The sequence below is a fragment of the Triticum urartu genome, chromosome 6A, assembly GCF_056163025.1.
Source record: "Triticum urartu cultivar PI428250 chromosome 6A, HENAU_Tu73, whole genome shotgun sequence".
Classification (NCBI taxonomy): domain Eukaryota; kingdom Viridiplantae; phylum Streptophyta; class Magnoliopsida; order Poales; family Poaceae; genus Triticum; species Triticum urartu.
In genome coordinates, this window is record NC_141878.1 from 389044368 (window position 1) to 389058564 (window position 14197).

General features: G+C 46.9%; 1 protein-coding gene across 1 annotated transcript; it reads left to right on the forward strand.

Annotated features, from left to right (window-relative positions):
* Positions 1–10709: 10709 nt before the first annotated feature.
* LOC125517128 (ergosterol biosynthetic protein 28) lies at positions 10710–12026 on the forward strand. Its single transcript, XM_048682316.2, has 3 exons — positions 10710–10951; positions 11021–11227; positions 11787–12026. Exons 1-3 carry the CDS (start codon positions 10807–10809, stop codon positions 11855–11857), a joined length of 423 nt encoding a protein of 140 aa, XP_048538273.2. The 5' UTR covers positions 10710–10806; the 3' UTR covers positions 11858–12026.
* Positions 12027–14197: the final 2171 nt, after the last annotated feature.

The following is a 14197-nucleotide window of genomic DNA, read 5'->3' on the forward strand; positions in this document are numbered from 1 at the left end:
CGTGAAATTTGAGAAGAGAAGAGTCAAAACTCTACGTTAGGAGACCTCACCAGAGCGACGAAGGGACTGAGGAGTAAAAAGAATCCTACTCTCCGATATATATAATCCTATAAGACTCAAAACAGTTTTCTAGACTCAACAACGCCAGCGATTCGATCAAGCAGGGGGGCTCCTAAGTCGGGGAAGGCTCTGATACCAACTTGTAACAACCACGATGCGGCTATATCTCCCACGTGTCGGAGCACGACTTAGAGGCATAACCGCATAGTAGGCATGTCGCAAGAGGGGTAATCTTTACACATCCCATGTACTGAATAAGAAAGGGATAAAGAGTTGGCTTACAATCGCCACTTCAAACAATACATAAATATAGCATTACATCATCCAGAGACAATCAAGGTCTGACTACGGAACCAAAATAAAGACAACCCCAAAAGCATAGATCCCCGATCGCCCCGACTGGGCTCCACTACTGATCTACTTGAAACGAAACAACACAATGAACACGATCTTCATCGAGCTCCTCCTTGAGCTTGGTTTCGTCATCTGCACGATTATCATCGGCACCTGCAACTGTTTGAAGTAATCTGTGAGTCACGGGGGACTCAGCAATCTCGCACCCTCGCGATCAAGACTATTTAAGCTTATGGGTAGGGAAAGGGTAGTGAGGTGGAGCTGCAGCAAGCACTAACATATATGGTGGCTAACATAGGCAAATAAGAGCGAGAAGAGAAGCAAAGCAACGGTCGTGAACTAGAAGTGATCAAGAAGTGATCCTGAAACCACTTACGTTCAAGCATAACACAAGAACCGTGTTCACTTCCCGGACTCCACACGAAAGAGACCATCACGGCTACACACGCGGTTGATGCATTTTAATTAAGTCAAGTGTCAAGTTCTCTACAACCGGACATTAACAAATTCCCATCTGCCCATAACCACGGGCACGGCTTTCGAAAGTTCAAAACCCTGCAGGGGTGTCCCAACTTAGCCCATCACAAGCTCTCACGGTCAACGAAGGATATTCCTTCTCCCAGGAAGACCCGATCAGACTCGGAATCCCGGTTACAAGACATTTCGACAATGGTAAAACAAGACCAGCAAGACCACCCGCTGTGCTGACAAATCCCGATAGAAGCTACAGATATCTCGTTCTCAGGGCACACCGGATAAGCTAAGCGTACAGGAGCCAACGTAACCCAAGTTGCCAAGGGACGGCCCTGCACGGTGCTCTAGTTTGGACCAACACTCAGAGGAGCACTGGCCCGGGGTTTAAAATAAAGATGACCCTCGGGAGTGCGACTCCCAAGGGAAAAAGGCTTAGGTGGCAAATGGTAAAACCAAGGTTGGGCCTTGCTGGAGGAGTTTTATTCAAAGCGAACTGTCAAGGGGTTCCCATTATAACCCAACCGCGTAAGGAACACAAAATCAAGGAACATAACACCGGTATGACGGAAACTAGGGCGGCAAGAGTGGAACAAAACACCAGGCGTAAGGCCGAGCCTTCCACCCTTTACCAAGTGTATAGGTGCATTAATTAAAAATAAGAGATATTGTGATATGCCAACATATCCATGTTCCAACATGGAACAAACTTCATCTTCACTTGCATCTAACAACGCTATAAGAGGGGCTGAGCAAAGCGGTAACATAGCCAAACAACGGTTTGCTAGGAAAGGTGGGTTAGAGGCTTGACATGACAATATGGGAGGCATGATATAGCAAGTGGTAGGTATCGCGGCATAGGAATAGAGCGAACAACTAGCAAGCAAAGATAGAAGTGATTTCGAGGGTATGGTCATCTTGCCTGAGATCCCGCAAGGAAGAAGAACGAGTCCATGAAGAAGACAAACGGATGTAGTCGAACAGATCCTCACAAACGCGACGTTATCGGAACTTCGAAGCGTGTGTTATCGGAGCGGTTCGAGTTCGATGTGGTGTATGGGAAGTAGACGTTTTCGGGAAGTTCGTAATGGAAGTAGTCGTTCCCGCATGCTCTAGGGTCGACGGTAGAGGTTCTCGCGATCTCGGCGACGGTAGTTGTACATGTTGGCGGTAGTCGAACTCAGCGTTTCGGTGCGGTGTAGGGGTACATTGTCGATGGTCGTGTCGTGGTACTCAGCGTTTCGTTCAGTACTCGTTCGAGCATCCGTGTGGTCTTTTCGGTGGTGTACTTGGCGATATCCGAGGCGACCTTGACGCATCCGTGCGTAGAGGTACTTAGCGGTTTCGTGTAGTCGGTCTTGTTGCTCTCAGTAACGTAGTTGTACAAGAGCGTCGTCGAACTTGTCGAATCCAAATTCTTAGAGGGCCACCATGGTACTTGGCACTAATCCATGTTCGGTGGTCGAACTTGGCGTCAACCGCAACAGCAAGTGGAGGTGCAAGATGACAGTGGGGCGTCACGGTCGTCCACTACGGCGGACAGGGCAAGCAGGGAAGCGGCGATAGCTGCTGGTTGTTGGCAGAGGACAGACGGAGCAGAGGAGCTCCGGCAAACATGCAGTAGAAGCTAGCAGGGTCCAGCGGGAGCTTCTGCAGGGTGCAGCCGCAACGAGGGCAGCCTCCGGGCATTGTGGTCGAGGTAGAGGAAGAAGGGCGTGACGGAGATGGACGGCGTCGACAAAGATGCAGGTGCGGGGTCGCCGGAGTTGACCTCTGGTGGCATAGCGGGAGATGCAGGCGCAGCGTCCTGGCGAGGCGACGGTGCGGAGGAGGGTCGACGAGGGGGCGTGACGGAGCTCGGCGGGCACGCTCCTCTGGGCGCGGACAAGGACGAAGGCGGGCGGCCGTGAGGGACCTCCTGTCCAAGGCGCAGCGGTGGGAGCTCCGGCCTGGGTAGTAGGGGACGAGGCCGAGGCCGGGGAGGGAGCGGTCGGCGGAGGGCGGAGCCAGAAATCTAGGCGGCGGAGCTCCTGCACGCGACATTCGAGGCAGCAAGGAGGAGGCGCCCAGGTCGGGCGTGTGTGCGGAGGCGGCAGCCTGGAGGGATCGAGAGGAGAGAGCGAGGCAGCGGAGTGGGGGGTGCTGGCGCGGGAGCTCCTCTCCCTGTGCGAAGCATGCGGCGGCGCTAGGAGAACGAGAGGGAGAGGATCGAGCGAATGGAGATGGGGATCGGGCCTCTCCTGGCGGCGCAAGGTGGAGACGAGGGAGAGAGGAGAGAAGCTTGCTAGGGTTAGTGGGGGTGCCGGCTGGGCTAGGAAAGGTTAGATGGGCCTTTGCCTTAGGCTACTTTGGTGGTGGGCTGGCTGAGCCTAAAGGGCTGGCCTAGTCGGTCAGCTCGCCAGCTGGGCTGAAGGGAGGCCGTGGATGGCTGCTGGGCCTGCTCTCTGCTGCGCTGAGCTGCTGCTGCCCTTTTTTCTGAATTCCTTCAGACATGAAATAATTACAGAAAATAACAGAGAGCATGGAGAAGGTAGAAGCAAGGATGAGAATTAAAATGAGCTCCTAGAGATAAGCACTATTTGAATAAATTGCTTTGGCCATTTTTAGAGTAGAGAAATAAACCAAGTTTGAATTAACTTCAAACTTGAGTCATTTTTGAACCGAACAAAATCATCTTCAAAAGAGCTGAAACTTGACAGAAAGGTTAAATGAAACGTGTTGGATTTACAGGGAAAGATTGAACATTATTTGAGGTAGGAAAAATGTCACTCAAGTAAATGGCTAGAATTTAGAAGAAAGGAAGAAGGAGATGGGGTTTGCTTGGAGATGGACTAACTTGAATGGTGAAGATGCCAACGGTAATGGAGATGAAGAGAAAGAGATCACACCAAGACATACACAAATAAAATGCACATGCAACAACAAGCAAGATGATCATGATGCAATGCAAAATATGACACAAGCATGATGCAACACGCAAGCGAAAGACATGGCAACGACGGCGAATAACTGGAAGACACCTGGCGCAACAGTCTTGGGGCGTCACATCATAGTAGCTCATGGAAGTCGCGGACTTGAGCTTGAGGAGCTTCTCTTGAGTGTAGTCTTGAGGTGCTTGTAGGCGAAGATGCCGAATGTGCAAAGGTGAAGGTGCCTTGAAGTCGCTTGGTGAAGATGCCAAGGTAGATGGTGAAGTCGTTGAGCGGTTGTTGGTGTTGAGCTCTTGACCTTCACGTTCTTGTTGGTGATGGTGTCGATGCCGATGTGACCTTGTCGGAGATGGTAGCTTGGAAAGATGTGCCCTAGAGCGTCTTCTCGAAGATGAGGAAGATCTCTTGTAGGACTTGATGAGGACCTTGAGCTCCTCCATTTGAGCATCCATCTTGGCGTCCAAATTTTTCTTCATGGCATCGAACTCGTCATTGTCATGGAAGACCGGAGATGAAATGCATTGCCTATCCATCACAAGACTTGAGCAAATGTGAGTGGAAGAAAGGAAAGAACTAGACCAAATGTACCTTTCCAATGTTGAAAATGGATCAATGATCACTCAATAATGTAACAAGGAAATATCACAATTGGTACCGGATCTTGTCAATTCTTACACCTACACAAGTAAGGCTTATGGTGGAGCTTGGTGAGGATAGTGGCACAAAAATTTGATGCAAAATGTTAGCAAGAGTCAATAATGTTGGAAAAGATTCACAAATTCGCAAGTGAAACAAGTAGACCAATAGCAATGGGTGGCACACGGGAACACACACACGGATAGATAAATGGGGTCATGCAACCAAGGAATGAGCACAAATTGTGGAATCCACGGAAAACGCTCGTGTTGCAAAACTCTAGAGAGACGCTAGCATGATTGCTCAATAGGTGGATACGACACTTGTGCACAACCTCTAAGATGCAAAATGTACCAACTTTCTCTCCCAAGTATGCTATATGTGTATGATGTTCCGGTGTTTCGCACACGATGATCCAAGATGATCAATATGGTAGTATGGCATGTAATGTGGCGATGCTATGGCTCTTGCTCACAAGCTTCTTTGCTCTCTTTTTCCTTAAAAGCTTATTCTCTCTTTATTTTTTCTTTTGTATGGCCACTTATGCAAAATGCACAAACCAAGATAGCAATTGTGTATATGTGGGAACAATCTTGTGACACAAGGGATGATATGATGATACCAATATGATATGGTATGTATGTAATGGAAGGTACTGATCACTAATGTGCACAAGTAACATTGCCGGCAATACTCAAATGGCTAGTCTCGATAGGCAAGTGACGCAAAATGGGCTAAGGGGCTAACAATGTAATGGCAAGAATGTACAATAATGGGATACCACGATACCAAGATGATATAGAGGTTACCGTTCTTGCTTACGGTTAGGGTGTCAAAATGGTGAAGTGGTCGATGTCGAGTCCTTGTCGAAGGTCAGCGGCGGTGTTGTCGATGTCGAACCGTTCCTAGTTAGCTGAAACACCCTAGGAAACGGAAAACCTGCAAACTCAAAATCTTAAAGGAAAATGTCAAATGGTGGTAGTGGAATGCGTTGGTGGTTCCGGAGTTAGCATTGCGGAAGTGGTGGTGGTGGTTGATGACGAAGCAACCATCCCTAAGTAGCCGAAACACCTTAGGAGACTCAAGTCACCACTCAAGCAACCACAAATGCTATATGGATCAAAATGGGTTAGGTTGCAGAAAGCTATGGTGGTTTTGCGGATGATATGGTGGATGACCTAGGCAAAGATGCAAAAATGCCAAAATTTTGATGGATTCAAATAGTGTTGGAACCTATCTAGATGGATGGGGGATGTCAATAGCTACTCATCGAGCTAAAGAATGTCAAAATCGGACTCTGAGGGTGAAAGTTATGGCCGAAACGGTTTTTGTTGGTGGGCTGATTCGGGGGGGGGGGGTGCCCGGGGGTCGGAGGTGCGGGCACCCGGGGTGGTCAGAAGGGTTGGGCGGAGAAGATGGCCCGGGGGTAAGGGGTGCGGGCACCCGGGGTGGTCAGCGGGGTTGGGCGGGGAATCCAGGTGCCCGGGGTTTGAGGACCGGGTGCCCGGGGGTGACGGATTTGGGCGAAAATTCATGGGAAAAAGAGAGAAATTGGTGGATTTCGTGGAGGGGAAGGTGAAGTTGGATGGGTGGAAGTCTAGATCCACTTGAAACCAAAAAAATCCACGGACCAAATCCAACAAAACCTCATCAAACCAACAAATCACAAAAAATGGGGCTATTTTTGGTGGGGAATTTAACAAATCACCAAAAATGGGGCTATTTTTGCTGGGGAATTTTCAAAATTGGGGAAGAACACAACATAATTAGGCTAGAGAACAAGAAGGGGGCTCTAATTTCGTGAGAAACCATGGCTCATGATACCAAAATGTTGTAGGGTGGAACCCTAGATGGAGATCTTTCACGAATTGGAGGGGAAATCCCCAAGAACAAGAAGAACACAAAGGCGGAAAACAAGAGGAACACTCAAATTGACTTGATCCAATCACACATGTGCTAGATCCAATCACACAAAGAGAGATACAAAGGTCCAAATCCAACACAAGAAGATACAAGAGGTAACTAGTTCATCCCAATCCTATGAGGAAATAGGTCTTGATGATCCTATGATAGGGATCCTTCTCCAAGAGGAGGGCTTGATCTCCAGGAGAAGGTCTAGATCTCCAAAAGAAGGAAGATGAGCAAAGCTCTCTCTTTGTCTATCAAATACTTTGCTATCCCCTCTAATGAGCAAGGTGAGAAGTATATATAAGCTAGGGACGAATTGGGGGGTAAAACAAGGGTACATAGGTAAATTATCCAGAAATATGCGTAGCTACGGTGGAGGGTCCGGGCACCCGGGGTCAAGGGGTTCGGACGCCCGAGGGTCACCTGGAGACGGAGGGCCGAGCACCCGGGCGTCCAGGGGGCCGCGCCCTTGGCGGTTGGCGGGGCCGGGCACCCGCTGGTGATGGTGCGGGCACCCGGGGGTGGATGGTGCGGGCACCCGGGGTGTCCATAGAGCTCCGATGCTTCACGTCTTGGGGTGCTTTTTCCTCCTCCAAGGAAGGGCAGTACCCAAGCACCGGTCCACCCACTATCAAATTATCAAAGTAACGAACGCGAATCATATGAGCGTGATGAAAACTAGCTTGACGATAATTTCCATGTGTTCTCGGGAGCGATTCCTTTATGTAAGAGTTTGTCTAGACTTTTCCTTTGCTACAAAAAGGATTGGGCCATCTTGCTACACTTTATTTACTTTTATTACTTGTTACCCGTTACAAATTACCTTATCACAAAACTATCTGTTACCGATAATTTCAGTGCTTGCAGAGAATACGTTACTGAAAACTGCTTATCATTTCCTTCTGCACCTCGTTGGGTTCGACACTATTACTTATCGAAAGGACTACGATAGATCCCCTATACTTGTGGGTCATCACTTCTCCCTTCTTGGATGGTGTAGATGTTCTCTTGCGCTTGAACTCCTCCTCGTCGTTGATGAAGCTTCGGTAATACCTATACATGCACACGAGAGAGATGTCAAGTAGTATACCATCCTCGAAGCGGTCAAGTGAACATGTGTAAAGGAGATGATTAACCTTTACGTATGTGGAATAGATGTGGCACGTGTCACTTGTCGAACAGACTCTTGATATGGTAATGTCCATAGGATGCTCCGTATCATAGATGCTTTTATTAAGAGATATTCTTTCGGTATCAACAGCTATCCAAAGAGAGTGTGTATGGGTTCATTGTATTTGGTGCAAAGTGACCTACTACGGTTATAGTAGAATTTAATTCCTAGTTTGAATGGTCTAAACCTTGCACTTGACCGTAGAGGTCGTTAAATAAAATATGGATATTCTGGTCTGATGATTACAGTTGCATTTTGGAAACTTTCAAAGGAAATAACATTTTTCAATGCCCACTGGGAAGTACTCAAATAGACCTGGCCATGGGCAGCCCGGCCCGGCCGGCCTGACCCGACCCGGCCCGAAAAAGTCCGACCCGGCCCGGCCCGACGCTGCTCCCGGGCCGGGCTCGGGCCTAGATTTTGAGCCCGGTTGCCTGGCCGGGCCGGGCCTGGGCCCGGCATTTTTGCAGTTTTCTGAAGGGGCCTGGCCCGAGGCCCGGCAGGCTTTTGCATGTTCGGGCCGGGCTTGGGCCCAAAAACTAGGCCCGATGGCCGGGCCAGGCTGGGCTCGGGCCCAGGTTTTTTGGCTCGGGCTTGGCTAAGCCCGGCCCAAAGCCCGATCCGGCCCGATGTTTGGCCAGGTATATACTCAAGCGTAGCCTCTCTTTAATTTTTTTTAAATAAAACACCAGGCTAACGACTACTAATAGTGGGAGTAAGGCTACTCATAGTGAAGAGCATGTGATACTAGTGTATAATATTATTTTTATAGTGCATAATATCACATAATAGTACCATATATGTGTTTAGATAAGTTTATTTATTAGCATGCATGATGCATAGTAGCATAGCATTTATTATGATACGATATCTATCTATGTTACTCCAACTTTCTTGTTTTATTTAATTTTCTATCATGTCAGCGTTTTTTATAGTCCCAAGTGTATGATACTGATTATGTTACCTCTACTATGATCAATTTAACTTAGCTAATAACTAGTGTAGTCAAAGGCAAAATTGCTTATGTGACATGTATTTAATAAGAAGAGATGTGTTTATAGTAACATAATATGTTATTTTAACATAACACTTCCTAAAAAAATGAGTCTATAAGCTAATAAATGAGGACAACTATGACAGTACTACGAGCATTGTTAATAGTATAGCTAGCCGCTGGCTATAAGCCAGTGCCATGTCATCTACAACCCATCTTATATCCAACATGTACAATAGTAGATCAAAAGAGTGTACTATTTTTTTTGTTATGTGGCCCACCTTTCATTCTCATAAAGTGCCTAGGAGTACGTGCTAGAGCTGGCTCTTCACGAAGATCCCGCTTACCTTCTCTCTCCTCTTCTCTTTCCTCCAACTAAGTACAAATATACTATTTTATTCCTTATAACCCGCTGACTCGGCTCTATTGTACTTGCTCTACTATGTTACTTTGCACTATAAAAACAGTAACTTAGACCAGCCTAATAGTATAGCGAGCTGCTGATAATATGAACATGTCATATCATCAAGAGTTAGTATTATTAATTAGTCATACAATAGATAGGGTCGGCCATAAGGTTATAACTTTTTCTTGCTAGTTTTCCTTTATCTCTTTTCTCACAATAAATGATTTTACCTAGGAGCACGCATAGAGACTGGTTCTTGTATCAGAGCTCACTTTTACAAAAAAAAAATCATGTTTCTCTTCTCCACATAGGTAAAATTGCCATGTAAGTGGGTTTATGGTCCACTGTTGTACTCTCTCCGTCCCAAATTTTTTATCTTAAATTTGTCTAGATACGTATGTATCAAGTCAAGTTTTAGTATTAGATATTCCCTCCGTCCCATAATATAAAAACGTTTTTAACACTAGTGTATTATGGGACGAAGGAAGTACATATGTATCTAAACAAATTTAAAACAAGAATTTTAAAACGGAGGAAGAACTTGTTAGCAGCAATAAAACATGGGCAATGATCAGTGTCGGTGCGTCGGCCCAAATTTGGGCCGGACGCGTAGCAGCCGTCCGATCTGTATCATGGGAGTCGTTGGATCTCGCCTGGTAGTTAGAAAAAAAAGGCCCTCGCCTCCTCATCCGCATGACTCCGTCCATGTCCGCGGCTCCGGCGAGGCGAACGACCGCCGGCTGCTCGCATCTCGCCGCCTTGCTGCGCTGCTCTTCCCCGATGTTTGCCAAAGAACTCTCCCCCGGTCACCATTAATTTCGGTTGCAGCTCCGACGTCGCTGGTTTCAATCCAACCCCGCCCATCTGTTCGAACCCCCGCCGTGGACGCGCTATGGTCCTAGTGCACCGCCTACCATCCCTCGCCATTGACGCTCGTCGCACGGGTTTCGCCAGGAACGACGGCCATCGGTCTTTGCCTAAAAAAAGAATGGATGTAACAAATTTCTCGCCCAGTCGTAGCAAAACCTGACGGCGGTTGCAGCAAAAACTTCATCACCATCGTCATCGGTCGAAGCTCCATCATGATGGATGCAGCAAAAAAATCTCATCAGTCGTAGCAAAATCGGACGACGGTTGCAGCAAAATGCCGTCGACGTCGTCGCGGGTTGCAACTTCACCATGAACGCATGTAGCAAATTTAATCATTGGTGGAAGCAAAAATCGACGACAGTTGTAGCAAAACGTCGTCGCCCGCGTCGCTGGTCACAGCTCCGCCGTGAATATATGTAGCAAAAAGGCTTCATGATTCCAGCATCTAAACATCACGGTTCCAACATTTGAACGCCATGGTTGCAACACTTCCCTCCCCGTCGCTTGCGGTGACTCTCATGGCGGCCGTCGGTTGCAGCATCGGCGCCACTAGTTCTAGCATCTGCTCGTCGTGGGCGTAGCACCCCCTGTTGCCCTGGTCGTGTCCACCGCTGTGCGAGCACAGAGCAGAGAAGAGACATGTGGAGAGAGGAGGGGAATAAAACATGCTCGGGCAGGAGCTCTCATGGCTGCCTTGTAGAGAAAGAGAAAGGAGGACGAAAAGGCAAAGGAGAAGAAAGAGTCGCGTGGAGGAAGAAGATAAAGTCATGTGAAAGGCCAGGTGATGGACCCCGCACAAAAACGTATGGCCAGGGATAATCGACTGGATTTCTATCCCAGCGCGCGCACGCGGCCGGCGGAAAGTTAGTACGGACTGCCGGCGGAAAACGTTTCCCATAAAACATACCCGACTCCCTCTGGTCTGAGCCTCAAGCTTTGATCATTCCAGTCCTTCCCTCCAACTTCCATACGCCTCTCGCACCTGTGGTGCGCCGTACGCAAAGGCATGGGTGCCGCTGGGCGGAAGTTGGTCGCGCTACCGGCGCTCGGGTGGTGGCTCGTGGTGGTCGGCGTCGTCCGCCTCGTCTTCGCCTGGTCCGGCTTCTTCGACGCCTGGGCGGTCCGCTCCGGCACCTACTCCAACACGCACGGTGCGCCCTCGATCGATCTCATCTTCCTGTATACATGTAGCCTTGGCTAACAAGCGTGCGCGCGTGCAGTGACTGATGTGCATGCGCGTACCGTTGGGGTGTGGACGCTTCTGTCGTGCACCCTCTGCTTCCTCTGCGCCTTCAACCTCGACAACAAGCCGCTCTGCGCCGCAACTCTCTTGTCCTTCGTCTACGCCTATGGCCATTTCGTCGCGGAGTACCTGGTGTACCGTACCATCACCGCAGCAAGCCTCGGCACGCTCGGCTTCTTTGCAGGTGACTAAATGGACTCTGCGCTAATGATCACGGTGCGGTGTATCTAGTACTCCCTCCGTCTCAAATTAAATGACTCAATTTTATACTAGGTTTAGTATAAAATTAGTACAAAGTTGAGTCACTTATTTTAAAACGGAGGGAGTAGATAGATACCAATAGCTGGTTGCAGTGAAATCCTCCTCCTAGAGATGACTTGCTCAGAACATATACTTAACCAGTTAATCTCTTGCATGGATGTAGTTCTTATTGACTTTTAGAAAATTTGACTGAGCTTATAGAAAAAATATTTGCGCCCATAATTTTAAATAAATATCATTAGATGGACCATGAGATATATGTTTATACTGTATTTATTTGATATTATCGCTACTAACATATTTATAAATTAATTCTATCAAACTTTACAATGTTTTATTTTAAAAGAAGTATATGTACTACATCATCACACGGAGGGAGCACCCAGTACTATTACTATTCATAACAACCTACAACATCTGTGACAAGTGCAATTTTATTTTCTCAGCAGTAATAACTGTTTGATTCTCTCTTATGCTTGCAGTCCCATCGATCATATGGACGCTAGTCCATTGGAGGAACACTCTTGGCTACCGTGCTACGAAGCGGTCATGAGCTTGTTCCACTGTTACCGCCTCGTCAATTGATGGGGCCTTCAGAAATTGCCAATGAACAGAATAAATTTCGCTGCAAATCTGTTTTTGTTTACTTTTGCCGTGTGTACACTGTATTATTCCATCCATGAAACTATTAAAGGAAGAGTACCGACACGGTTTTATGATCTCTTGTTATGCCTTTGCCACTCTACTTTATGTGTCATGAATAGGAATAGGAACTCTCCGCTGCCATGCACCCTATATGAATAGTAAAGTTTTTAAAAATACAAAAAAAAGTAATCTAAAAATTCGGGGTATCACACCTGGTCGACCATTCTATTCCTGTGTAAAGTTCCGTGAAGAAATGACATCCATAGTACTCTCAGCAAAAATGACAAAAAACAATTCTATAAAAAAATGTTTGAATGAATTGTAAGTTGGACTATATTTTCTTCATTCTGAATATCACGGATTTAATTTCTTCGCGGAACTTCGTACATGAGTAGAATGAACGACCAGGTTTGGTACCCAAAATTTCAGAATTTTTTTTCTAGTTTTTTTATTTTACCATTCATATGGGGTGCATGGCAACCGAGAGCTCCTATGCATTTCCGCCTTTATTTATTACTTTATAGTCATTTTCCATATGAAGTTATACATGATGGTAAAATATTATGTTACTTACTTTATCTCTTTCGTCTTTAGTTACTTCCTACATAAAAAAATCATGTGATATGCATGTTATGATCTATGTTACTCCCACTAAGAATAGTCTCAGTCATGCCGTGAGAGCTATCTTGATCGCCCCCAAATTCGAAGTTAGACTACAAATCCGAGTATAAAAACGAAACGGATGCATCACTTCGGGTTCATTCGGTTTGGAGGAATTAAAAGGAAAAAAACAATGCATGATATCAGTTTTTAGGTTTTAATCCTCACCTTCGCTTCCGTCGTCACCGCCGCCGCCGCCGTGTGCTTCCTCACGCGTCACCGCCGCCGCTCGTGCGTCCCCCGCACTGGTCGCGCCACCTCCCCGCTAGCCGTCGCTTCTCCCGATCGCCATCTTCCCGCTAGCCCCGCCCGCGATCTGATACGTCCATTTTGCATCATGTTTTTATATCGATATTTATTGCATTATGGGCTGTTATTACACATTATGTCACAATACTTATGACTATTCTTTCTTATTTTATAAGGTTTACATGAAGAGGGGGAATGCCGGCAGCTGGAATTCTAGGCTGGAAAAGGAGCAAATATTAGAGACCTATTCTGCACAACTCCAAAAGCCCTGAAACTTCACGGGAGCACGTTCAGAATATATAAAAAATATTGGGTGAAAGAAGTACCAGAGAGGGGCCACCCACCATCCACGAGGGTGGGGGGCGCGCCCCCTATCTCATGGGCCCCTGGTGGCCCTCTGATGCCCATCTTTGGCTATATGGAGTCTTTCGTCGAGGAAAAAATCAGAAGCAAACTCACGGGACGAAACTCCGCCGCCACGAGGCGGAACCTTGGCGAAACCAATCTAGGGATCCGGTGGAGCTGTTCTACCGGGGAAAACTTCCCTCCGGGAGGGGGGAATCATCACCATCGTCATCACCGACGATCCTCTCATCGGGAGGGGGTCAATCTCTATCAACATCTTCATCAGCACCATCTTATCTCAAACCCTAGTTCATCTTTTGTATCCAACCTTTGTATCAAAACCTCAGATTGATACCTGTGGGTTGCTAGTAGTGTTGATTACTCCTTGTAATTGATGCTAGTTGGTTTACTTGGTGGAAGATCATATGTTCAGATCCATTATGCATATTAATACCCCTCTGATTATGAACATGAATATGTTTTGTGAGTAGTTATGTTTGTTCCTGAGGACATGGGAGAAGTCTTGATATAAGTAGTCATGTGAATTTGGTATTCGTTCGATATTTTGATGAGATGTCTTTCCTCTAGTGGTGTCATGTGAACGTCGACTACATGACACTTCACCATTGTTTGGGCCTAGAGGAAGGCATTGGGAAGTAATAAGTAGATGATGGGTTGCTAGAGTGAAAGAATCTTAAACCCTAGTTTATGCGTTGCTTCGTAAGGGGCTGATTTGGATCCATATGTTTCATGCTATGGTTAGGTTTACCTTAATACTTCTGTTGTAGTTGCGGATGCTTGCAATAGGGGTTAATCATAAGTGGGATGCTTGTCCAAGTAAGGGTAGTACACAATCACCGGTCCACCCACATATCGAATTATCAAAGTACCGAACGCGAATCATATGAGCGTGATGAAAACTAGCTTGACGATAATTCTCATGTGTCCTCGGGAGCACTTTCCTTTATATAAGAGTTTGTCTAGGCTTGTCCTT

Coding starts and splice junctions, on each gene's coding strand:
- LOC125517128 (XM_048682316.2), top strand. CDS start 10,807: ATGGGTGCCGCTGGGCGGAAGTTGGTCGCGCTACCGGCGCTCGGGTGG. Junction 10,952..11,020: donor CACCTACTCCAACACGCACG/GTGCGCCCTCGA, acceptor GCGCGCGTGCAG/TGACTGATGTGCATGCGCGT. Junction 11,228..11,786: donor CACGCTCGGCTTCTTTGCAG/GTGACTAAATGG, acceptor TTATGCTTGCAG/TCCCATCGATCATATGGACG.